Source organism: Molothrus aeneus, chromosome 7, assembly GCF_037042795.1.
Source record: "Molothrus aeneus isolate 106 chromosome 7, BPBGC_Maene_1.0, whole genome shotgun sequence".
Lineage (NCBI taxonomy): Eukaryota > Metazoa > Chordata > Aves > Passeriformes > Icteridae > Molothrus > Molothrus aeneus.
In genome coordinates this window covers 24,275,124-24,299,487 of record NC_089652.1, presented here as the reverse complement: position 1 = coordinate 24,299,487, position 24,364 = coordinate 24,275,124, and the positions used below count along the sequence as shown (strand labels likewise).

Genomic DNA, 24,364 nt, shown 5'->3' with positions numbered 1-24,364 from the left:
CTTGCTATAGCAGTGTAGAGATGAGAAAGGCAACCTTTGTGGGGAAGGTGGAATTAAAAATGAAAATTAGGAAAATTAAGAAAATGAAGGGAATTCTATGGGGTGGCAGTGATTGTGTGGATAAATGTCTCTGTAATGTTATTGGAAAGATAAAAGTTTCCAAAATAATATTTCTGTGGGAACTTAGGAATGTATCTTAATGTCTAGGAATACACATTAACATGTTTTATTAATAAGGTAAAACATAGATATGCCTGGATGTGGTAGCCCAGACTTTTTCATTAAATAGAGCACCAGCAAATGGAGGTGCTATTTTAGGTTTTGTTTTGGTAACTAGTGTTGATGTTAAGAGAGCCTGATTGTACAGAGGAATCTCGGACCTAGTGCTCATAAAATGGATTCCTTTTAAATTAAATAGAAACCTAAACAAAAGTAGATCTGGAACTAGGATACTTGTCTTTGAAAGGGCAAACTTTGAAAAATGAAAAAAACCCAGTGAGTGAAGTCATCTGGGCAGAGAATGGTGAATGCAGAATGCAGAGGATACAGAGCCTCTAATTCAGAGGTGCAGAAACTATCTGGACCAGGGGTCCTAGGCAGAGGAGGAAAACAGGGCAGGAAAGGGCTCCTTGCTGAAAGCTGGTGAATAGCCACCTTAAAAAGGATAGCTGGGATTAAACAGAGTCTGTAAGGAATGGAAAAAAAGACTAATTGGCAAAAAAGCAATGTCTTAGAGGTCAGGAAGGGTAGGGATAAAATGAGAATTGCCAGAAGTCATGCTGTGTTAGGTCTGGCAAAAGGAATTAAAACAAATAGCAACAGGTTTCTCAGCTACATAAATAAAATCAGACTTGAAGCTGCTGTGCAGCAAGGACCAACTGGAAGATCAAAGATGATGTAGGTATGGATCCAGTATTAACCAAATTTTGCTTTGTTGTTAAATACACTTGGAGGGGATGAGGACATGGAAATCTTGGAAACTGAGGGTAAGAACTGAAAGTCAAAAAATCAAATTGATTGAAATTAGTCAGAGGGTAGGAGCACCATCCCTGGTGGAAACTGTAGGTGTGAAGATGTTGAATACATGTGGTTGCACTGTTAGGCTCATTGCTATGAAGAGAGAAAGCCCAGAAAAACTCTTTAGGATTAATGATGTGGATGGTTGAGAGAGTCAGGAGTGAGATAGAACTGAATAGAACAGAGTGCTGGGATGGGCAGTGAAAGACCAGACTGAAGACTTTGATGAATGGGACTTCTGCTAGTGTAACCTGCCAGTGGACAGCTAAAACCTGCATGTGTTAATTGATTCCGGGGGGAAAGGGGACTTCCATCCTGCTTTGACGAAACCACCCAGACTCACCCTGTATCCGCAGAGAAGTTATATATCCACGGGGAGGGAAGCTTTAGCCCCCTGGAAAGCAGCTGGCAAGCCCTCAGCAGCAGTCATGAGCCTGAAAAATGGATGTAGGCAGGCACAGGTGCAGGGAAGAGCTCCAGGGGAGTGGGAGCTTGTGCCACGGGGAGGACTTGGCTGCTGTGACGAGTTACAGGAGGAAAACAAAGATAGGGAGGGGAAAAAGCACTGTGAGCAAGAAAATAGTGTTGGCATGAGGATGTCATGCCGTAACTCAGCCCTAATAATATCCTGCCTAGAAAATAATGGCATCTGATAGCTCAAGGGCAGGGCAGATACTTCTCTGCTCCCAAGGAGGTTGCTGTGATGTGGCTCATGGCAAGTCTCATGTCCAGTGGTTCAGGAGGCCCTTGCACTAATCTCAGGGAGGATTTTTTTCCTTAAAAGAAGAATTTTTGAAAATGTTTTAGTTCTCATCATGAGCCGAGCAGGTTTTATCAGTACACAGGACACAGTGCTGACCCTGCCATGCTAATGCTCCTTCAGCTTGGCTGAAGGCAGGTTTTGTCATGGGAGAGTGATTGTTAAAGATCAGTGTGACCAAATGATGATCAAGACCAAATTCAAAATAAAACTGTGCTCAGAAGAGTTTGGGGTTTCATTCACAGTACAGTTGGATTGAGGCTGAAGTATTCCTGTTTCACAAAATGTTTTACTGTACTGAATTTTCAAAGAGAATGGAGAGATTGTTTTGCTGTTGTTTAATACTGTTTTTTAGGCGAGGGTCACTGGTCTGCCTGTTTTAAAAATTGATTTTATTTTACATTGTGGCAAAGCAAGTGGCATGACGTTCACTGAGCTAAAGAGGGTTTCCATCTATTTATTTATTTACTGAGATTTTATTGCTCAGCATTTCAGAGTAGCAGAAGTGTCCTATGTGTTTGTTTTCTTTAGGCTCTAGAGTTTACTCTGCAGCCAAGCCAAACTACTCCAGCTTTGGGGGGAGCTGAAATGAGGAAATCTGTACTTTGTGACCTTACACTTTAAATGAAAGGGGATTTGGGAAATGGAGCAAGTGATTAGAAAGTGAGTATTTGCAACGGGTAAGCAGGGGGAAGGCTTTAAAACAAAGCCTTTATTCAATGCCAGTGACCAGATAATGTGGTAAAGTTGGGAACAGAGATAGAGAGTCGGTTGCTCAAGAGGAGATATCAGGTATGTTGTTGTCTGAGGCCAACAGCCCTGACAGAAACAGGGAAGAGGATAGCTGGCAGCTCTGATACTTTAATTACAAATGAAACAAAAGCTGGTAGGGGAGAAACTGAGAAGTGTCACATGCCTTGAAGGCTTCCAGAAGGCTCTTCCCCAGCTTACAGTGGGCCTTTCTCGACTGATTTATTCCTATGACTCAGTGAGGGTTAGATTTTAAGCATTTGCTTCTCTCCACTTCCAAGCTCCCCCCAGCATGGCCATGCTGCCTTTGGGGCAAAGGAGCAAGATGCACTCCAGACTATTTATGGCTCATTGTACAGTTTCATTCTGGGAACATCCCAGGGAGGCTCATGGCTGTTTTGATACAAAATATTCATCAGCCTTCTGCCATTTTCCAAGTTAATTTGTCTGGATGACTTCTCTGATGACTTCTCACATTTTCCACCAGCTGATGCTCTATTAGGGGTTTGTTCCTTTGTCTTTTTTTGGGGCTGTTTCATTGTATGGGTGCTTCTCCATTTTCTGTCCAATTTACGGATTCAGGCTGATCTTGTGAATGGTGGCAACTGATCGAAGCCACTTTTGTAAGGAATCATCATCTGGAGACGTCCATCCCACCTCCACTGCAGTAGGTGTGATCTGAGCACTGCCCTTTTCTTTGGTGGAGGTTCTTGGTTTAGGGATCATTCCACACAGTACAGGTCATCTCTCAGGGCATCCATCTCTGATGCTCCCAGGTTAATTTTTCACACCTCTACAGCCAGAAGGACACTGTCCCATTCTCAAGCCTGCTTCCTGGTCCAGTTCAGACCACAGATTTTTGGTATGTGAACCACTGTTTTGATTAGAACACTACAAAAAACATTTGGTCTTGACTTTAAAATCACTCCTAACATGATACACTATCACAACCCTTTTGTAAACTATACCAGTGACTAATTATTTGGATTTTCCATGTTTCTCTAATCCAGTAATTTTCATCTCAGTAAAAGCTGCATATTTATAAGAGCTCTTTTGGTCTTCCTAGATTTAACTATAGGTTTAGTAAAATTTTCCCTGGTTGCCCTCTTCCTTTCTAGTATCTTATCTGACTAATCTGCCCTACTTTCTTCTGTGGCGCTCCATTATCTATTTTAGGTACAAGAAAGATGCTTGTGTGGAATTATCTCCACAGGTTTTATTCACTTTTGCTTTTCATTATTCATAAGTTTCCGTTCTCCTCTTCTCTTACACCTCCTTAATAATAAATATTTATGTTGCCCCATCAGTTTACAAAGTATTCTGCAGATCTCAAAAGAGGCAAAGTCCTGCCCACCGATTTCTTGTTTTTCCATGCACTTTCCATGCTGCTGTGCAGGGTCGTGAAGCAGAGATGATACAGCTTTGCAGGGAAGGACTCACATACTGCAGGGGCTTGGTGTATTTTGTTCCTCTGGAGCTCAATGGGAATGGAAGGCCTTCCTAAATTCCCTTTTAAAGAAGGGATGACAGCAGCTGGTATTACACATGGAGAGAGTGTGAAAGTGCCCTGAAACTGGACATGCCCATTCTACCTTCTCTGGTCCTGTAACAAATCCTGTCTTTGAATGCAAAATTTGCATTACCCCTCCTGTGAGGTGTTAAATGCCACCAGTAACTCTTCCCTGCTCGCTGCAAACCCCTCCCTCCAGCATTACCTGTTTGCAGCTCCTCCAGGCATGCTTTCTACGCGATGTAGGAGGGAGTAGTGAAATGAGCTGTTAACTCAGCTCTTGTGGCATTAGGGATCTCTTTGGTCTGGAGGAACTTGATGATGAAGAGATCTGTGGCTGTGTAGGGATCAGCCAAATGAAGCTGGTAGAAATGAGATCAACCCAAGGCTTTTCTTACTCTGGTATTCTTCCTACTGGTATTCAGTAGGAAGACTCAAATGTAAATATGATGATTGCAAGCACATGTGGCTGTGGCTGTCCATCTTGAGACCTGTTCAGTGAAAACTGGATTTATCTGTTTGCCAAGAGCAACTTGCTTTTCCCTTTAACCCTCAGGAAGCCTTTCAGCTTTAGTCTGGCTGACACCGTCATAGTTTATTTAGCAAGGCAAAGCATGGTGAGGCTGAGGGAGGGGTGTGAGAGGCCACAGCTGGGCTTTGTGAGACACTGGAATGAGGCAAGGGAGAAAACAATTAGGAAATAGCAAGTGTTCTGGTGCAGAATTTGAGTGGGAACTTGTAATGTTCAGTGGTAAATAGCTGGTTAATCAATGCCAGATTGTCTCTTGGAAGTTGTCTTAATTACTTTAGCCTGTGCCAGACACTGATATCCTTGAAACCTGAAAAATCCCATTAGAAGGTGCTTTCATTGGTCCTCAGCCAACATGTTTCACTGTGTGACAGGAGCGAGTGCTGATGGGCTGGAGATGGGCCGGGGCCCTTGGGGCAGCACTGGGGGTGGCACTGGAGGGGTCTCTGTGTCAGGGCACTCTATGCAGCTCTTGAGGAGCTTGCAGTGAGTTCCTTGCTCTAGGGTGGTGTCCCAGCTCTCCACTTAGGCAGCAGTAAGAACTGCTGCTGCTGTTTTCCATGTGCTTTGGCTTTGTTCCTGTGCCCTTAGCTCATGCCAAGGCCTTCTGTAGTTGCAAAAAGGCTGGGCATTTTTCTTTCTTTTTTAAAGAAGAGGTGTTCTGGCTCCCAGCCCCTCACCAGGGCTGTGGTTGATTTTGGAGGCACGCATGGCACACAGCAGGTGCACTTAGCATTCTGAAGGTCACCCCTTGGCTAAGGGGTCTTCAAAGCCTGTCTCAACAGAGTATAAAGGCTGGCACTGTGGTGTTTAGGTCTTTCTGCTGACTTGTTCCTGTGGGCTGAGGGAAAGCTATGAAGCAGGAACAAGAAGATCACTATTTTTCAGTTTCATTTGGCATTCCATGAAAAGATCAAGCAGGGCACAGAGCTGAACTATGAAGGTTGCTTCTGTAAGAAGTTGGAAATGGCCTTGATGTATAAATGGCATCTAAAAGGAAGTACAGAAATTGATAGATGTTTGGCTGGCTAAGAAATGTGATGATCCATGTGCAGCCTCTGGCTTGGAAAGTCCCTATGTCACTGGTTTCCAGAAGCAGAGGAGATGATCAGTCATTACAGTCCTCCTGATGTCAGCTGCTGGTCACAGAGGAGCAGCTCATTCCCTGACTGCTCCCTGTTTCCCTGGGAAGCAATGCTGCAGAAGCCATCTGCTGCTCCGCTGTCCTCTCTCTGTTGTGGTTGAAGGGGCTGTCAGTGTGGGTTGTACAGTAGTACCTAAATTCTCTGCCTTGCCTAACTATAGAAGATGGGGTGTCCTTTGGAGGATAACTTGAACTGGTGTTCCCACAGGTGGAGTCCAGCTGGGTTCAGCTGTAAAGCCTTAAGAGGGATTTTTTCATAGGAAAGATGTCTCTGCTTTGTGCTTATGAGCTGTGCTGGCAGAAGAGAGCAGGGCAGGGAGAGGTTTGGAGACTGTAATTTGCTCACTGCCTTCCTCCCAAGGAATCCAGAAGTTTGTTTTGTTAAAGACAGGTCTGTTTTCCTCTCTAGTGAAACAAGAGTGCCTGAGTAATCATCAAACACACAGGAACATCCATTGCCAGTTTGGGATAGGAAGTGGAGAGTTTAATTACATTTTGACTCTCTTTCACTTCACTATTCAGATGTTTCTTTTCCTGGGTTTGAAGTCTTGTTGGACTGGGACAGGAAGGAGCAGGGGAGCTCATTCAGCTGCTGCTAGTATGCCTTGCTTTTTGCTCGCTTCAAGGGTGGCTTTTGTGTTTAGACATTGGAGAAAAGATACCAGGCAGCAGGGATAAAGGATGGCTGGACTCAGCACTGCAGCATGAAATCAAACTGGAACACAGCACTGGGAGAGCTGACAGTGCTGTGAATATCTTATTCTCATTGGAGGGGGTCAGGCAGGACATTGATGCCTGCTTCTATTGGAAAGGTTGAAAGCCACAGAGGTCACAAGGTGTGATACTGGCTGAAGAGGATTCTCTTGTATGTGGCAGGCAGGAGAACAAGGAGCTGAGGTCAGGGCAGGACACTTGGGAGATGGCTGGTGGGGGTGGGGAGCATGTCTGCTGGGCACAAAAAGCAAGTGGTGGTGTAACTGAGGAGCTTCCTTCTGAGTGCCTGAAACAGATTGTGGGGATTGCTGCATCACAGCCATGATGTGTGGTGGTGTGATGAAACATCACTTCAGCCACTTACCCTGAAGCTGCAATAGTCCTGATTTCAGCAGGTATAGAGCTCCTAGGCTGCTTGTGTGGGTTGCATTCTGTGTTAGTAATAAGCAGCATAATGTATTTGTGTGCATTTGGTGCCCCATGACAGGCGGCCAGCTAAGCAGTCTCAGGCTCTGTCTGCAGGGATAGAAATACTGTCTGGGATGGTGCCCATCCCACACCATGGCCTGAAAGCTGTGGAAGGATGCTGGGCATGGGCCCTTGTGAGGATGCCACCGACCAGTGAAGGTGCCCTGACTCCTTGCCCCAAGAGGCACCAAAACTGTTCTCCCAGTGACGGCAAAGTACTTGGGGTGGCTTAGTGGGAAAACAGCTAACTTTACAGCCAGTCCTCCTCTCTATTCCCAGCTACTGTGTGCTGGCTTCTGGTTTCACAGGGAAACAGGCATATAGGAGCTGGCAAAGGGCATTTCAGGTAACCTCTCCTCAGTCTAGGGGCATGAAGGACCCTTGTACTTTCTGGAAGGGATTCAAGCACTGCATGCATCAAATGCAGGCTTCCTGAGCTGGGCTCTTCTGTTGTTCAGGCCACCTGGAAGGATGTGCCAGAGGAGTCTCGCAGTGTGATTGTTTGTGAGTGGTAGCTGGCACCAGCACAGCCTGCACTGGGTGGTTGGAGGGGTACATGGGGGCTGTGTTTTGATTCTGCTTTTCCTGTTTGTTGTAACTTGGCAGAGGCAAAGTTTCAGAGACAGCAGGGGCAGCAAGATCCTTTTTCTTTCTTCCTGACATGTACTACACCACCTTCTACCACTAATTCTGATTTTTTGCTGGGAAAACAATGGGAAGGGAGGATTGGTGAAGTTTAAGTCTGCAGCTTTGAAGCACATAAACCAGAATATTTAGCATGGGGTTTATTGTCTAGAGAGGAGACTTTCCTAAAAGCAGCCCCAGAGATCATGAGCAGCTGTCACAGTAGCTTTTGTTCCTGCTTCAGGTGGGAATTTAGTGGGAAAAAAATTTAAAAAGGAAGAATGAAGAAAGAAGCAAACTTCAGCCACACAAAGCCCTCTCCCCAAGGCCTGTTCAGAAAATGGAGATAAAGCAGCAATAAAGTCAAGTGCTCAATTAAGCCAGATGTATGTGCTTTAAAACACTAACAGATGTGGCAACAGTGGCTCCAATGAAGTGGAGCTTTATGGACCAAGTGTGGTGGATGTTGGTGCCTGTTGCTTCCTGATGGGGAATAATGGAGCAGTGCTTTTGTTCTAAGGACTGGTGAAAGGGGGTATGTATCTGCTGGGGACTGTTCCCCACTGTCCCCTTGGCTCCTGCCCCCTTTCCTCTGGGCTGGCTGTGGTTACAGTGCTTTCCAGTTGTGGTGGTCTGTCTGAGAGCAGAGCGAGTTACAACACTCTGGGCAATCTTCCTACTAGCAGCCTCCCACCTTTGGGCTCCTGGGATGGTTCAGTGCTCGCCTTGGTGAGCTCCTTCCCCAGAGCCTGTGCTTGGGGACTTACATGCCCTTAAATGACTGCTGCATTTTGCTTTGAAAATTTGGGGGTTCCAAAATACCACAGATAAAGGCCAGGTAAAGCCTGTTGCATGCTGTACAAACTGAGCAGAGTACAGTGTGAGCTGTACTTGCTGCAGAGCAGCTGTCTAGGCTGTGGCTGGGGAGGCTGACCCATGTCAGCTGTGCATCATGTTCAGGGCTGGTTTGGAGTTGGGATGTAAACATCCATATGCTACAAGCCAGCTTATGGTGTTTGGCATTTTGGGGTGAATTCCATGGGAACACCAGTCCTTCTTGAAGCTGGGGGATTCCCTGCTCTTCCTTGCAGAAGCTCAGTGTTTCACTGTTTGGATTGTTTACAAAGGCAGGAGTGGTTTTCTCTAATTTGGGGGCCATCCCACACAGTGTATCGTCAGATCCCACTTTTCAAGTGCTCTTTGCCACATGCCTGGATCTCTTCCAAGGCTTTAAGTAGTATCCAAATTGTCTGGCCAAGAAAGGGGTGCTGTACAGATCAGGTGCAAAGCGAACACACCAGGGTGCTTGGTGCTGAGTGTGCTGGCAGGCTGTACACAAAATGCTTTCTGGATTTGTTTAAATGGAAAGCTGACTGATGTGCATACCAGCTTCTGTTCCAGTGGTTCAGCTGGGATATCATGTTTGTCTCAGTCACAGTGTTCTGTGGTAGTCTGTTTCTTAAGCTTTGCAATGCCTCCATCCTCCTTGGGAATGCAGCTACTGATGTTCCCCTGTCTTTTCTTCCTTCCTCTACCACAGTTTTATGACTCTCTCTTCCTGCCTTTTGCTCAGCAGGAGTCTACAAACTCCCGAGGTTTGAATTTGGGCAGCTTCATGGGTGGCCCAAAATAGAGAGTCTTTTTCAAACAAAATGAGATCCAGCCCTTTACAGAAAAAAGGCAAGAGACTAAAGCAATATCATCAGAGTAAAGGAGCAGGCTGTCTGGCACTGCTTCCCTCACACCTGTGGGGAGGAATCTTCCCCTTCTGAAGGCCAAGTGGCATGAGCTGTAGGCTCTGGAGATTGGAAGTCACTGAGGTGACTTCCATTACTTGACTAAAGGTGCTTTGCATTACTTGACTGTGCATTCATTGTTATTTCAGTAGCAGTGCTGTATCAGTGAAGACTTTATCCTTAGAGAGCAGCAGTTGCCTTGTTTCAGTAAATGCACATACTAAGATAAATAGTAAATGTGCATAACAAATACACATGCAAGACCTGGTTCAGTCCTTTCTCATGGAGTACTTGAACACAAGGGTTCAAATTCAGCTCTGCCTCCAGCTGGGAGAAGGGTAAAACAAGGGTTAAAGAAACTGAGCAAAGTGACTGCAAAACTGAGTGAAATACTGCCCCAAGAACAGATGGCCAAAGTGTTTTGACATAACCTGAAACAATTGTGGTGTTGCTTAGCTTGGATGTCAAATGAGAAAAAAACACAATCTGAGAACAGCTCAACTTGTGGCTTAAATGTGGGATATAGCAACTAAGTAATAGCCCTCATGAGGAGGAGGGAAGATAATGACTGTGAGTGCTGGAGGCCGCTGGGAGATGCTCGTGGGCAAAAAAGCCTCAACTAAATTGCAGCAGATACTCCCTCTTCTACCTACAGTTCAGTGCTCTGGTTTTACTTGGAGGCACCTGTGCTTTGTGCCTGGGAAACAGGCAGGTTTCTGGGGAAAAAGCAAACAGGGTTGGCTTTAAGGGCTGGTGCATGGCTCAGGGGCTGCATGGGGACAGTGGGTCCAGCAGACCTTAAGGTGACACTGATGGTATTGGCTGTTGGGCTCTGGCAGAGTTTCTGAGAAGTTTGGGAGAAAATACAGTAATAATAGTGTGTTTTGAAAAAGGCAGACTTTTAGGAAATGTGCAATCAGATTTGGGTGGGTGGTGAGGAGAGCCTCAGCTGCTGTCTGGAAAATTGACTTTGGAAAGTGAGATGTTATTTAAAAACTAGCAATACGAATGACTGAAGTTCATTCCATTTGTATGCATAATAACTGGAGAAGCCAATGTGGCTGAGAAGGGAGCAGAGCAATACCAGAGATAGGTGAGAGATGGCTCTCACAGGCAGGATGAAGTACCTTTTTGTTTTTTAAGTGTTTTCTTGCTTTATTTGTGGGTTGTTTTTTGTTTGATTGGGGTTTTTTTTCCTAGTTTTGAGGAATTTTCCACCTTTCTTGAGGGTCCAAGGTCAGACTTCTGGCTGTGCTGCACACAGCCTTCCCAGATGGTGCAGTACTCTGCCATAGGCTCCTCTGCTCATGCTGTGTCCAGAGCCACTTCCCCACCAGCCACTGATCCTGATGGGGGTTGTGAACAGGCACAAAATGGTTACTCACAAATCAGTGAATTGCAGTTGGGCTTCCAGAGCCAGAGGACATCTTTTTGGTGAGCTTTTGTCAATCCTTGAGGAGCCAGAACAGGCGGAGGGCATTTTCAGAGACTATCTCCCTTAGCTTCTTATATGAAAGAACCCACAAAATTTCCTTCAGCCACCTCTCCTTGAAGCAAGATGTCTTATATTTGGCTAAAGCACCCTATCCAAGAGACATGGACAGATGTGAGTACTTCCTCTAGTAGTCCATCTTTCTGCAGGTTCAAACTGATCTTTGGCAGTCTGTCTCTAGCTAGCATGGTGTTTGCTTGTTGCTGCCTGCACCTATAAAGGTAACAAATTAAACGTAGGACAATAGTCTGAAAAGGTCCTATATACTATAATTTTTCCCGAAATATGTGATGGAAGCAGAAACATTTAGTGTGATTTTGAAGAGTTTCTTGTTTGTGATTGTGTCCATCAGATCATAAGTCCTTCATCAGTCCTTCCTGGCCGGCTGCAGAGCGTATGCCTGGGAATCAGCCTTGTTGAGATTCACAGCTCCTGTCATTCTGGCAGCATCTGGCTCTCCTGCAGGAAAGAGAGGTGCAGCAGCCCAATGCCAAACAGACATCATCTAGATAGTAATGAACATGCAGGCACACTCATGGAGGCTGTGGTAAGGAAAACTCTCCTGTGCTTGCATACTCCAGACTGTGGTGTGCAAAACCCCTGACAGATTTGGACTTGGGGTTAGAGATGAGCCCCTGTTTCTATTGAGGAAATACAGGTAATTCAAACACAGCAGTTAAACCTACAGGAAATCAATAAGGTAGTTTTGTAATTCACTTTTCATCTGGAAATTCATAGGAACCGAGGATTTAGGTGCTGATCTTATACTAGAAATTGGTTCAGGCTTTTTGGGGTGCCTGAAGACCACACAGATGCATGTGAGTGAGCAGGGAAGGAGAGCAGAGACTTGGTCTGGTAGAATTAATGGCTTCTTTCATTCAGGCAGAAGCCCCTAATGACTAAATAGTAACTACTCTGGGGCTTTTACAGACAGGGTCAATGTCAAATTGGGAAGCTGCAGTGCAATTAATTTAAGCTGGAAGTGTTTTCAAGTTAATTCATTTGGTTCTGCTGGGAAGGTTGGGGCTTTGCAGAGGGCTAATTGTAGAACTGTGTTGAAAAGGCTGAGATACAGTTCACTAACAAGGGGGAATGCTTTTATGGTGGCAGGGAGCTTAGAGAGCCTCACTCAGCAAAACCTTCCAAACGCGTTAAAGGTCTTTCCCCTGAGCACGCTGCCTTCACACATGTTGAGTTAAGTACCTGCACAAAAACACTGTCATCAGCCATGAGATGAGACCCTCTGGCTCCTCAGCCTCAGCTTTTAGCTAAGTCCAGAGTGTCTCTGCTGTAGGTGTGCACTGGGATGCATAGCAGCTCCACTCTCGGGAGAAGCTGTGAAAGAAAAGCAGGACTGTAAGTGGAAGCTTGGTAAATGAAGGGACTTGAAGCATTCTCCTGCATTTTTGAGGGTCCTGAACAGGATTCTCACCATTCTTGGCACACAGTGAACAGCTGGTGCGGGAGAGAGCAGGATGTTGCAAATAATACGTGCAGGCTCACTGCTGGCAGGAGGAGGGCTGGAGCAGACCTCTAGGCTGGAGCAGACCAGCGGTGATTTGTGCTTTGCTGGGTCTGCACAGAGTGGACTGATAATGTGCTACACAGCCCTTCAGTCAAATAATTTGCAAAGAAAACTAACAAAACAAACCCTCCTATTTTGTCTCTCTTGAGCCTGGTTGCACATTTCCATGAAATGGTGGAAACTTACTATTTTTGTGAATTGTGTTCCTGTTTGAGATGCAGTTGGCATTTGCTGACGTGTTTGTAGATATATTGGGAGGTGGAGGGGGAGGAGAGCTAATAGGGAGACAGGCAGTCGTACAAACATACATGCAGAAACACAGAGGTAGGCTGTGTAATTGCACAAGTCCTGTATCCTTGGGAAACCAGTCTACAAACATGGTTAAAAAAAAGAAAAAAAAAAAGACTGTTTGAAATAAAGCCTGGGGGAAGGGACACCTTGGTCCCTCTTCTATCCTCATCTGACATCAGCTTCATGTCAGCATTGCTTGTTCCGTGGTCCTGGAGGGCTTTGTGTGCAGACGTGCACAGGTGTGCTATGGGACACTGTGCAGTGGTAAGAGGTTTTCCTCTGGCTCTGGACCTAGGTGGATGGAAGAAGGAAAGTTGAGCTCTCCAGCCACCAGGAATAGGCAGAGAAAAGAGAGCAAAGCAAGCTGCTGAAAGCTGTGCTGCCTGGAGTCAGTGTCCCTGGCACTTTGGAGGAGCATAAAGCATTTCCTGTAGGATGCCAGAGTCAAAGGAAAGCACTGGGTGCCCCTTGGATCACCCCTCAGTGCCAGCTGCTCAGGGTAGGGAGACGAGCTTGCTAAGCAACCCCTGGCCAGAACATGCCGTTCCCTGTTCCCTCCCCAGTCCTGCCCTCCCTGCTAGTAGAGATGGGCTGAAAAGATCTCATGGCAAAAAAAAAAAAAGGTGTTTGCAGAGCCCTCAGGGCTTTTGGCCCCAGGAGATGTGAGAGTGCTTTGTGGACAGCTTATCACAGAGGTAAAGCAAGCTCTTGGAGACTGATGTGGGAATTTTCTGGCTGTGGTGTGCAATTCCTCACTGATACTGAGCAAGTTGGTGTGATGAAATAACCCTGGGAGTGCAGGCACACAGAGAGTCCCGGGGAGCTCTTCAGCAGATGGAGAGATGCTCTGAAGTGATCGTGTCCCATGATGGTAGCCTGTGTTTCCGAGAGACTAGGATGCTGATCTTCAGGCCAGTCCTTGCAAAGCTGGGTGGCACAGACACCTCTGGACTTGTAAGTCCTTTGAAACCAAATCAACAGCTTAAACATGACATGTTCCCTGTGCAGAACTGGATGAGGCTAAGCAGAACAGGCTGCTGGCTGAGGAGAGGGGACAGCAAGCAATATGGGGGTGTCCCTGTACTTGAATCCAGAAGGGGTCATGCACAGCTTTTCCCTCTTAGGTCTGTCAATGGCTGTTAAACCTAGTCTAGATGAAATAGCTTTGGTTTCTGAGCTGCTGATGGCCAGGAGGAGAGCAGAGCAAGAATTACTTTGTAATTGTCTTTTCTGCCCCTCCCCTGAGCATCCATGGTTGCCTTCTGTGAGAGGTGCTGTTCCAGGGCAGGTGATGCTGCTTCTCTGATGTTGTGCCCTTCTCCCATTTCTCCCTCTCCTACACAGCCCATTGCTTATGCTCTCTCTGTGGCATTTCCAGATGCACTTTTGTGCAAAGTGAAGAGTGAAACTTGAGTGGGTGCTTTGGTTTCATCTGCCTCTGGACAGCTGCATCCAGACTGACGTGATGATGATGGGGCCCGACCATGAACTGGTGCTCCCACATTTTCCCTCTGCTGCCAGCTGAGTGTGGATGGATGCTGTGCCACGGCTCAGTGCTTTACAGGTTGGCAGTGCTAATCAGCAAACCCTGGGTCCTTTTTGGGGGTAGGGTGTGGGCCAGAGGTCCTGGGCGTAGGTGTGGGCTTTGTTCTTGGCAGCTCCTGCTGTGAGGAAATCGCAATGCCAGTATAATCCTTGTTGGCAAAGTTTTTCTGGAGGTTTCTCAGTTCCAAGTCATAACACACACACCAGAGCTGTTGCACCTTTGCCCAGGGCTCTTCTTGTAGTACTTTGCAGATTGATGAGGCAGAGGTCACGGGGGGCTGTGGCTGGGGTTTGTCTGCTCCTTACCTACCTTCCTACAAGTAATTCTTCCAGTGGGACTGTTGTGCATATGAAAGGTCAGGCTTAAAGGCTCTGTCTGCTCTCAGGCTGCACAGGACAAGCACTGGCTTCTTGGCAGCCTGGGTCAGGCAGCTCTGCTCTTTAAAATAAAAAGTGTGGCAAGCAATAAGGCATTTAAATTATGTTGAAATGATAGAACTTGAAGACACAAAAAGCTAAAAGATGCAAAAAACCTCCCAAACCTAGATAAGACAGATTGCACTTGCTCAGGGTGAAAAATCTCTTCATGGATGCTGCATTCCTGCAACCCCAAGTGTGCTCACTCTTGTACATGGTGCAGTGCCAGGCCAGGACTTGAGCTTCTGGATTTGCCCATATATTCCATGCATGACTTTGGGCAGCACTCTCAAATATTTCTGTGCCTTTTTCTTTTGTTTTTCTTTAACCCATGTGCAATTCAGGATGAACACCTTTCTGTCTTCAGGGTAATTAATGAACTGCAAAGCCCTTAGAGATCTCCAGAAGGAAAGTGCTGGCCACTGGAGGCTGTGATTGCTGTGGGAGGGAGATGTAAGCCCTGTCCAGCCCAGGACACAGCTGGGACCCCCAGATAGTGGGGTTTCAGGCAGGGTGTTGAAGGCTACTTGGGTGAAACTTTCTGTGGGTCTGGGACCTTAATCAGCATTTAAACACTGTACAAACACCCTGGGCAGATAAGCAAATGCACGTGAAACCCGCTGGGCAAGCTGTTGATGAAGGAAAGCAAGTGCAGAGAGAGCAGGAGCGGCACTGGCGAGGGCGGCTGCGGTCCTTGGCATGGTGTGTGCTCCCCGTGATAGAGCCTGGCTCTCCTGTGCTAAGTGAGTGCTACTGGCTCCATCCTGTTCTGCTGCCCAGATACGCTTCAGGGCTCTTCAAAGGGATAAAAATATATTTTTAACCTGAGGCAGCTGCCTTTTTTTGTGTGGTACATTTTTTTCTCATAGCTCTGGAAGTGACAGGTTGTTTTTCAGCCCCTCTGTTTCTCAGCTGTCTCGGCAAAGGTGCCTAGAGGTCTCAAACCAGATTCCCGAAAATTTTAGCACTGGAAATTGGTAGTTGCTTTTGAGAATGTTGGCGAGACGGTGCAGCTCTCTACAGACGTCAACTGATGGCCATTTGAACAGGCTTTTTCCTCAGCCAAGTCCTCGCCCCATTGAAGCAAATGGGAATTTTCCTTGAAAAAGGCCATAAAGAAATCGTTTTCTTGGCAAGTAAAGAGGTGTTTCATGGACTCTGCATCAGCATTCAGGAGAACTTCAGCTATCTGCTTAGATTCCTGCCACATTTGTCCCACCCTGCACAAAGCTCTCTACCTTTTGATCTGAAATAACACAGGAGATGTTTTCCACATGCCATAAGAAAGAACTATAAAACAATTGTTTTGGAGTTTGGCACCACTCCCTTACAGATATATTTAGTGTGAATTGAAATTGGTCAGCAAAAGGGCGTTGGTCAGGATGACAGACAGATTAGGGCTCTGTGTCTTGAGGCTATTACATACCTGCCCATCCCATGCTAGTAGGGGCAGTAGGTGCCTTCATTAGTTCATGGATTGTAATAAACAAGCATGACTTGCAGCTTTTGGGTAACATTAAAAAACTTTATCTGGTTGTAAGAGGGTTATTTAGCTTGTGTCATGCTCTGTGCTGTCCTGACCTCGAGTCTTTATCTCCACTCTTCTTGTTGCTCCCCAGCCCTTTTGCTCTTTCAAATGTGGTCCATCACACCTGATGCTCAGCCCACTCCTGTGCATGCAGCTTGTCCTGAAAGAAATGCTGGTGCTCTGCACATGGGGCCAAACTCTTCTGTCTCATCTCCCTTCTCCTGTGATGAAGCCACCTCTGGAAGCTCCAAGTCAGGATAGTTTGTCTTAAGAGCAGCACAGTTTTGGGAGAGGGAAAAGCTGCGATGGGGCTCTGCCATCAGCCCCAGGTGGACCAATCCAGCTTGGCAGCAGGGTCAAAGGCATGGCTCACCGTGGCTGACTTGGCCTTAGAGAGGAGAGCTTACAGTCAATAGCAGCTAGACCTTCCTGGCTGCTGATCCAGTCTTGCTCCTGTGATGGTGTCTTGGGAGCCAAGACCAATCTCTCCTGTCCCTGGGTGTGTTCACGCACATTGACTTGCACACTCCACTCCCATCAGTGGTTTTCTTTGGGCTGATACTTGTTAGCATTGGAAAGTGAGAAAAATGAACAAAAATATTATCAGAAGCAGGTTTTGTGAATGAATCAGCCGACAAGAGGCTTACCAGCTCGCCTGCATTTACTAGCACAGTGCTTATTTGGGCAGATGTCTATATATTTTAGTTGGAGGCAGGAAGGAGTGAGAATGGATGGGGGAAGACATCACTTCCAGTTTGCTGCTTTTCTGTTAGTTTGTACCATCTTTTTCTGAATGAAGCAGAGGACTGCAGTGTGTCTGAGAATCTGTCCTGCTGCTGCCCTTGTTCTGCTGTTGTTGACAACGTGGGGGGGCACCAAGGAGAGGAGCACAAAAGAGGTCAAAAGGCTAAAACTCTCCTAAGCCAGCCTTGCCTCTCCAGCCTTGCCCATCTCTTCATGGTGCTTTTTTAGTTGATTCTCTCTAAAGGCGGCCTCATGGCCTTCTCTCTTCTCACTATGTGTTTCTAATTAATGGGGAGACTGGTGTATAAACAGAATATTCCTGCTCAAAATATTGCTTGTCTGACTCCTAGGATGATGGCCAGATGGCAATCACCAGACAGCAGCCTAGACTTTGAGCTTGCCCATCTGGCTATCAAACCTGGTCTCAATTCTCATCTGGAACCAGAACTGAGGAAAGTAATGGGCTTTGCCAGATTGGTTTTGCCCCATGTTTGCTTTTCAGTTGCTACCTAAGCAGCTAAAAACCTGCAGACCAAATGCATTTAGTATTTCTGGAAATCATGAAGAAGTTCAAAAAGATACTGGACAAATCCACTGAGGGCTGAGTCTTTTGGTGACTTTTCAATCCTGTGGATCAGATGCAGTCTTCAGCCATAAAAGTGCTCTTACTGCTGGTCTGTAGCACAGACTGGGAATGGTCCTTCTGCTCCCAAGCAGCTGCTGATGGTCTCTCATGAATGGCATGCTGGGCTGGATGGCTCCTTGATCCAGCCCACCTGGGCCATCCTGTCATCAGGCAGCTGCATGTTTGCTGAGTGAATTCAGATGAAACTCTTCTTGCAGTTTCTTCTTTGTAAGCTTGGGGTTGTAATACCTGAAAAGAGCTTAGAAAGCTGTGGTAGAAATAAAACGCTTTCTATTATAATTTTTCGCTATGTCATGACAGTAGGGCTATGCTGACAGTAGGGCTAAACAACATCATGCAGATTCTGAAAAAAGGAACTGTTAACATCTGTAAATGCTCTGTATGCTTGATCCTCTGAGAAGCAGGAGAGATCTATAAATTAAGCACTGTTATGTGAGCTAAAGCATTGCTTGCCCTCCATCATGCATAGTTTGATATGATTTCTTTACATCTATATAAGTGCCTGAGTTCCATAATGCTGGAAAGCTGAAATTGGAAGGGCCAGAGAGAGTCCTGATGCTGGGAATTTGGGTGCTACAGTTCTTCCTTGGCAATATACTGAAAGACACTTCCTATTTGTCACCATCCCCAGAACAGCCTGGTCTGTCCCCTGGTATAGTACCTATGGAGCTGCTGGAGAGGTTTTGTGTACAGAGATACATGCAGAGACATAAAAAGCCTGGCCTGGGTTATTGCACTGGGAAGTGATGTGCATATGTGGGTTCAATCCTAATTTGGGCTAGAAGGGACCTCTGGAGGTCTTGCTTCAAGTCCCGGCTTAATTCAGGCTTAGCTTCAATATTATATTTAACTATAGTGTTAGATTGTGCTTTCTCAGCCAGATCAGAGCAGGCAAAAAGGAGTGATCAGCTGTCACCTCCTAGGTGTTTGAAGCAAACAGGAGGAATTGAGATCTCTCCTCATTGCCACTGCAAAGTCCAAAGAGACTGGTGGCTGCAGCATTGTGACCATCATGTCCTGATGTGGCAAGGTTTGCTCTCACAAATTCCTGGTGAATTGGGAAAATGCATAAAGCACAGAGCAGAGGAGATGGAAAAAGTCCAGAAATCCCCAGATTTCCCATTTCCCAGATTGAAATGGCTGAACTAGCTGGGATCTTGTGGCGTTTAGCAGTGGCAGAGTTGTGACTGTTCCACTGTCAACAAATGCAGTAGTAGGTAGAAGCTAAATGAGTAACACAGTATATGAGAGACAATGGGAAAGATGGTATGGCAAGGATGTTGATCTCTGAAATGGCAGGATCTCCAGAGGATGTTAGGGTGGCCACATGGCCTCGGTACAGAGGTGAGGTATTTTTGAAAGCAGAGCTGAGAATTTATTTTAGCACATGAATGTTGAGTAAGTATTCCTGGAGATACTCTGGGGGATGACAGATGGAGTCAAGGTATTGTTACTAATCACTGTGGTTTTAAGTGTTGGAGCTGAAGTACACTTGGCATCTCTAATCCAACTGGACTTCTGATGGGAAAATTGCATTCTTGGGAAGTAATTTAGAAGGTCACAGAAAAGCCAGAAAGAACTTCTCCAGCAGCGATTTCCCCTGCTCTCTAAACTGTCTTTTAGAGTGGTAATAACTCCAGAATGAAAGAATCTATTCTCACCTTCCAGATGAAAGGGATAATGCAATTTAAAATTTTTGCATGCAAAGATTTTATGGCTTGGTAACCAGCCACGTCTGAAAATGATCCAGGGCAGGATGAACATGTGAGGCAGCGCCTGACTGAGCTGGACACTTTCCTTGTCTGCCCTCTCTCCTGCAGATAATGGTGATGACCGCTCTGAGAGCATTCTCGCTGAGAACCATGTGGATGGCACCATGGGGATCCTGAGTGGAGCTGGAGGGAGGAAGCCCATGAAGACGGGCATGAAGGAGCTGGCAGTGATGAGGGAGAAGGTGAACGAGCAGCAGCGGCAGATGGGCAAAGTCAGCAAGGCCCATCACAACCACGAGGACTCCAAAAAGTCACGGCTGTCGACGGGCAGGGTGAGAGGGCAGGGCTGTGGGGAGCTAAGGGGGGTGGCTGTGGGCTCACTGGGAAATGCTGAATGCAAATCCTCAGTGAAATCTGCAATAAACTGTCTTAAAAACAGAAAAAAATAATTGAAGGAAAAAAGTGGGGAGAAGCAAACATTTTTGGCCTGATGCTGGGGCTGAACACACCATCTGATGAACTTCAATATGCTGGTCAGGAGGCATTATTTTCATTGCAGCTTCACCTCTGGAAGGGGGGCTTCTGCTGGCTCAACACTCACCTCTGCAGGAGTGCAGGCATGCCCTTTGCCCATGGACTGGCTTTCTCACACCTTTTTTTCCTAATCAGGCATGGCCAAAGGGGATTTGAGGGGCCAGAAGCAGGGCTATCTGCCTGCTGCAGGGCAGCCCCAGTTCAGGTTAAAGGAGGCCACAAGCCCCGAGGATGACCTGTGTGGCTGTCCTGTAGCAGGGAGGGTGCTCTAAGACCTCCCAGTCTACTTGCCTGTCCCTGTCTGTTATCCAGTTCTTGTCCGTGGCTTCCCTCTAGTGGGAAGCTTGATCAAGGCAACTAGATGGGATGGGAATGGGGATGGAGATTGAAACCCACCCCAAAGGATCCACGATATACATCCCTGTAAACATACAGAATATTAATATCTGGGGAGCACGGGGACAGAAAGGAGCTTTAAAAGAGTCCTCATGCCTTCCAAAGACTTGGCAAAACAGAAGTTCAAAATAAAAAGCAGGCACCATCAGCTTTGAAAGCTCACACAGTACTGCTGCTTCTTTGCAAAAAAAACCCTCATCCACTGCAAAAACAGAAAGGTGTGGACTTAGTTTGCCTCACATCAGGAATATTTCAACCACACTGCCTTGGGTGGAAGCCCTGTCTGGGAGCTGTGGAGCAAGCAGGATGCCTCCAGAGGCTGGCTTGGGGTACTCCCATTCCCAGGTCTTCCTCTCCACTCTCATGGAGTCTCACATGCTTTTGAGTTGTACTTCTGGGCCGAAACTGCATCACAGGTGTGTGCTCTGGGCTATGCTTATGGAAACCCTCCTGATCTGTCCAGACTAGCCCTGCTTCATGTCACTTGCCACCACCACTGGGAGCCATGGTAGCCTCTCTGAGGTTTCTCCTCTGTATCCACGACTTGGGACCTGGTATTATGTTGGCTCTTGGCCATGTCAGGTACATGGGAGACTTGCATGTCTATGCACAACTCTGATTTTGGATGCCTGGAGGTGAACTCTGGAGCAGGACCTAGGGGCAAACCTGTGTATTTAGGGATGCACATATGTTCATCCCTACTGGTGTTACCATTGTCCACAGTGTTGATGCTGAATGGTACCATTATCCTGATAATACTTTTTTTTTTCTGTTTTCTGGGCTGTTTTCAGACCCCTTGTCAGCAGGAGCTGGATCAGGTCCTGGAACGCATCTCCACCATGCGGCTGCCAGATGAGCGAGGGCCCCTGGAGCACCTCTACTCCCTTCACATCCCCAACTGTGACAAGCATGGCTTGTACAATCTCAAACAGGTAAGAGGGGAGAGTGGGGGCTCTGGGGCTGTCTGTGCTTCCAGCAGCAGCCCTTGGCTCACTGTCTGCCCCACCATGTGCAGACACAGAACATGCATAGTTCAGGGCTGGGCTGAGACCCTGTGCGTGATATGAGGTGTGGGGTAAATAGAAAACGCTGCACATGGCACGGACAGGTTTAGTTACACCCCTCTACATCTGCAGCCACTAGTTTGCAAGTGGAGATGAAATCCACATCCACACATGACTCTGGGCAATCCAGAGATGGAGAATCAGTTTAGTTTTCCCCACAAGAGCTGCTTATCTGTCCAGGTCTATTTTCTTGAACTTTGAGCCACATCTTGTTCTGTCTGGGCCTTGCTGCAGGAGAAAAGCAGAGAGGGACTGAATACTGACCAGTCTTGCAGACAAAGCAGAAGGCACTTTTGGGAGTCAGGAGGGTTTCTAGTGTACTGGTTTTCCTCCACAAGTCAAGGCTGGTCCCTCAGCTCCAGGAGGGATTCCTTCCAGGCAGGGTGAGGGTTGGAGTGCAGCATGCTTCTGAAGGTATTTATGGGACCCACAAGAACTGAGAAAGCTTGTGTCTGAATTCTGACTTTCTGGTTTCATTCATGCAAAACCACCAGGTGTCAGTGGCTGAGGAACAGGAAAAAACTGATGGCAAAACCAGCAGGAACAACAGCTGGTGCATGGTTGACTGAAGTTATCTATGAATAGTACCTGGATATGAGGATTCCTTATAGCTGAGCCTTTGGAGGGGACCCATGCTGTTTTCATGGCTATGTCTTTTACTCAGGGCTACTTCTACCCCTTCATCAGAAGCATTAAATTAAAAAAAAACCAAACCAAAACAAACAGTCTTGCAGGTGAGAAGAATCTTATACAGCTCCTCTGTCAGTCTGTCTCATCCCTCTTTCCCAAGGTATCTTTGTCTCTTTGGATGCTTTCATCCACAGTTGGCAAAGGGTGATGCATTTCAGGAACACTTGTCCTTCTGGTTCATTAGAATTGGCTTCTTGGTCCCTGGCACAGCCCCTGAGGAAAGAGGTTCAGCCCTCACCCTGGACTGCTGGAGTAACACTGCTGGTGCAGCACAGGCCCTGGGGGGTTTGAGTACAGCATCCCTTGGATTTTGCCTGAATCTAAACTAGTGCCAGATCACCAGAGAAACGCCAGCTCTGCCAGTGCTGGGGCTTTGGACTGGTGACCTGGGAAGTGGTTTGTTCTGTCCTTCTCTTGACTGTGACACGTGTCCTGTCCCTCTCCATGCAGTGCAAGATGTCAGTGAATGGGCAGCGTGGCGAGTGCTGGTGTGTGGACCCCATCCATGGGAAGGTGATCCAGGGTGCACCCACCATCCGCGGGGACCCCGAGTGCCACCTCTTCTACACAGCCCATGAGCAGGAGGACAGGGGAGCGCACGCCCTGCGGAGCCAGTAGACAGATGTGATCTTGCTGGCTGGAGGTGGCTCACTGTGGCCCCAGTGCTGGATTTTAAATGGGTTTCAGCGTGTCTCTTTAGGCTCTGGAAGAGACTGGGTGCTGCCCTCCTTCCTCAGCTGCCTGGTTCCTGGGGAGGGGAGGGATAAGGGGAGGGGAAGTTGGTGGGGGGTTTGCAAGAAGGGACTGCTTTCTTAGTCTTTCACCCAACATAAACCAGAGAACTGGTCTTTTTTGCTCCTCGCCCTGCAGCCCTGCCCTCCCTGCTGCTTTGTGGCATCTTTCTGCACCCTCCAGCACAGAGTGCCATGTGCTCCCTGACCCCTCCGTGGGGAAAAAACCCCTTGCTATGAGTGGGAGAGGGTAAAAAAACGAAAGAGCCCAGCCTTTTCCCCTCTTTTTCTCTCTTCCCCAAGACCAAAGACTGTAAATACTGTCACTTGCCTCTTGTGTCCTGCCAGTCAGTCTCTAGTGCCCCAGCCCAGCCAACAGTCCTGGCATGGGATGTGGTGTGGGAGGGAGGAAAGGAAGAAAGACCCTGGATTCCCAGCTTGAACATATCACCATAGTTGGGATGTGTTACCCAAGGAAGCAGCAGTGAGGAAAAGGGCTAAAGATGAGACAAGTGCTACCTTGTCCCCTAACAACACTCTTGGGTGCTTCCTTTGCTTGTGCTGGGGCACAGACAACTCCACAGGGGCCCAGCTTCAGCCACTGGTGTGGGAGCACGGGGCCTTTGGGTGATAGCAAAGCTAAATGCTTGTTTTTCCAAGGGATTTGAAGGGCTTTTGCACAGTATTTCTTAGGATCAGCTTATGCCGAGGGAGCTAAAATGAACTTGCCGAGGCTGGGTGGAAGGATGCGTGTGTAGATTTAGGATAACAAGCCAGGGAATGTCTCTCTTTCTGTCATTCATTTTTTCTTTATTTCTAGATAGGAAAAAACAAAACATCTAAAACCTGCGTTCCCAAGCAGCTGCCCTTCTCCCTCCATTTTTGCTTGGGACTGAAGTGAGCATCTGTTATTCAGCACATAACTTTTTCTTTTTGTAAGTAAATTACAATATATATCTTGCTTTGTAAAGGCCCTCACTCAAACACACACATACAAACACACACAGACACACACTCACACACATTTGTATAGATGAAATCAAAGTGATTCCAGGTGCTCTGAGAGGTTTTGTGCTGGACATAGTGGGGATACTGGGGAGAGATGTGTCTCTGCTGTTAATTCACCTGTTGATTTCTTTCTGTACAGAACACACTGATGCTGAGAATAAATAACTTCCCTATTGCCTAAGCAAGGAGATTTTATTATTTTCTTCCTTTTTTTTTTTTTTTTTTTTTTTTTTTTTTTAAATATGGATGTCCTTGATAGAGCAATCACAAAAACCCTCTCACTGGAGTAAATGTCTTGGGCTTTTCTTAAATGGTTTGTTGTTTCTTGTCCCCCTTCTTGGACCCACATTTCAGATCTGAAGTGTGAAGGGCACAGGTGGGCTTTATTAAATTAGGACCCTCGTGCCTTTGCAAGGGTTTGGACATGGCAGTGGAGGAGACTGGGGCAGAACCCCCTTTGGAAAGTTGGGGATGGGCATATGTGGATGTGTATGAATGGGAGCAAATGAAAGAAGAAAACACACCTCTGTGCAAAACCAAGTGATTGTAAAAATGATGCTGTTTTCTGTTAACATCTGAGGGTGTTCTGCTTTTTCATATAAAACTTGCACATGCTGGCTCTCATCTGCAGTTTGTACTTTGTTTTGTTTAGGAATAGGGAAGTTTTCTTATTTGTTTGCCTTCTTCCCTTTTAAGAAAGCCAAGCTACATAAAGTTGGAATAAATTAAATAGGATACCAGAAAACTGTTGCCTTTCCCCTCCACACTGCTCACAGGGCCTTTCTTTGC

At 46.8% G+C, this 24,364-nt stretch overlaps 1 protein-coding gene across 2 annotated transcripts in view; it reads left to right on the top strand.

Annotated features, from left to right (window-relative positions):
* The window catches only part of IGFBP2 (insulin like growth factor binding protein 2), a 55,865-nt gene extending 32,109 nt beyond the window's left edge, over positions 1-23,756 (top strand). For both annotated transcript variants that reach the window (XM_066553823.1, XM_066553824.1), the window contains exons 2-4: positions 19,261-19,484; positions 20,874-21,014; positions 22,287-23,756. In XM_066553823.1, coding sequence (XP_066409920.1) covers positions 19,261-19,484; positions 20,874-21,014; positions 22,287-22,454 — 533 coding nt within the window. In that variant the 3' untranslated portion in view covers positions 22,455-23,756. The remainder of the gene's footprint in view (positions 1-19,260; positions 19,485-20,873; positions 21,015-22,286) is intronic.
* The last annotated feature ends 608 nt before the right edge of the window (positions 23,757-24,364 follow it).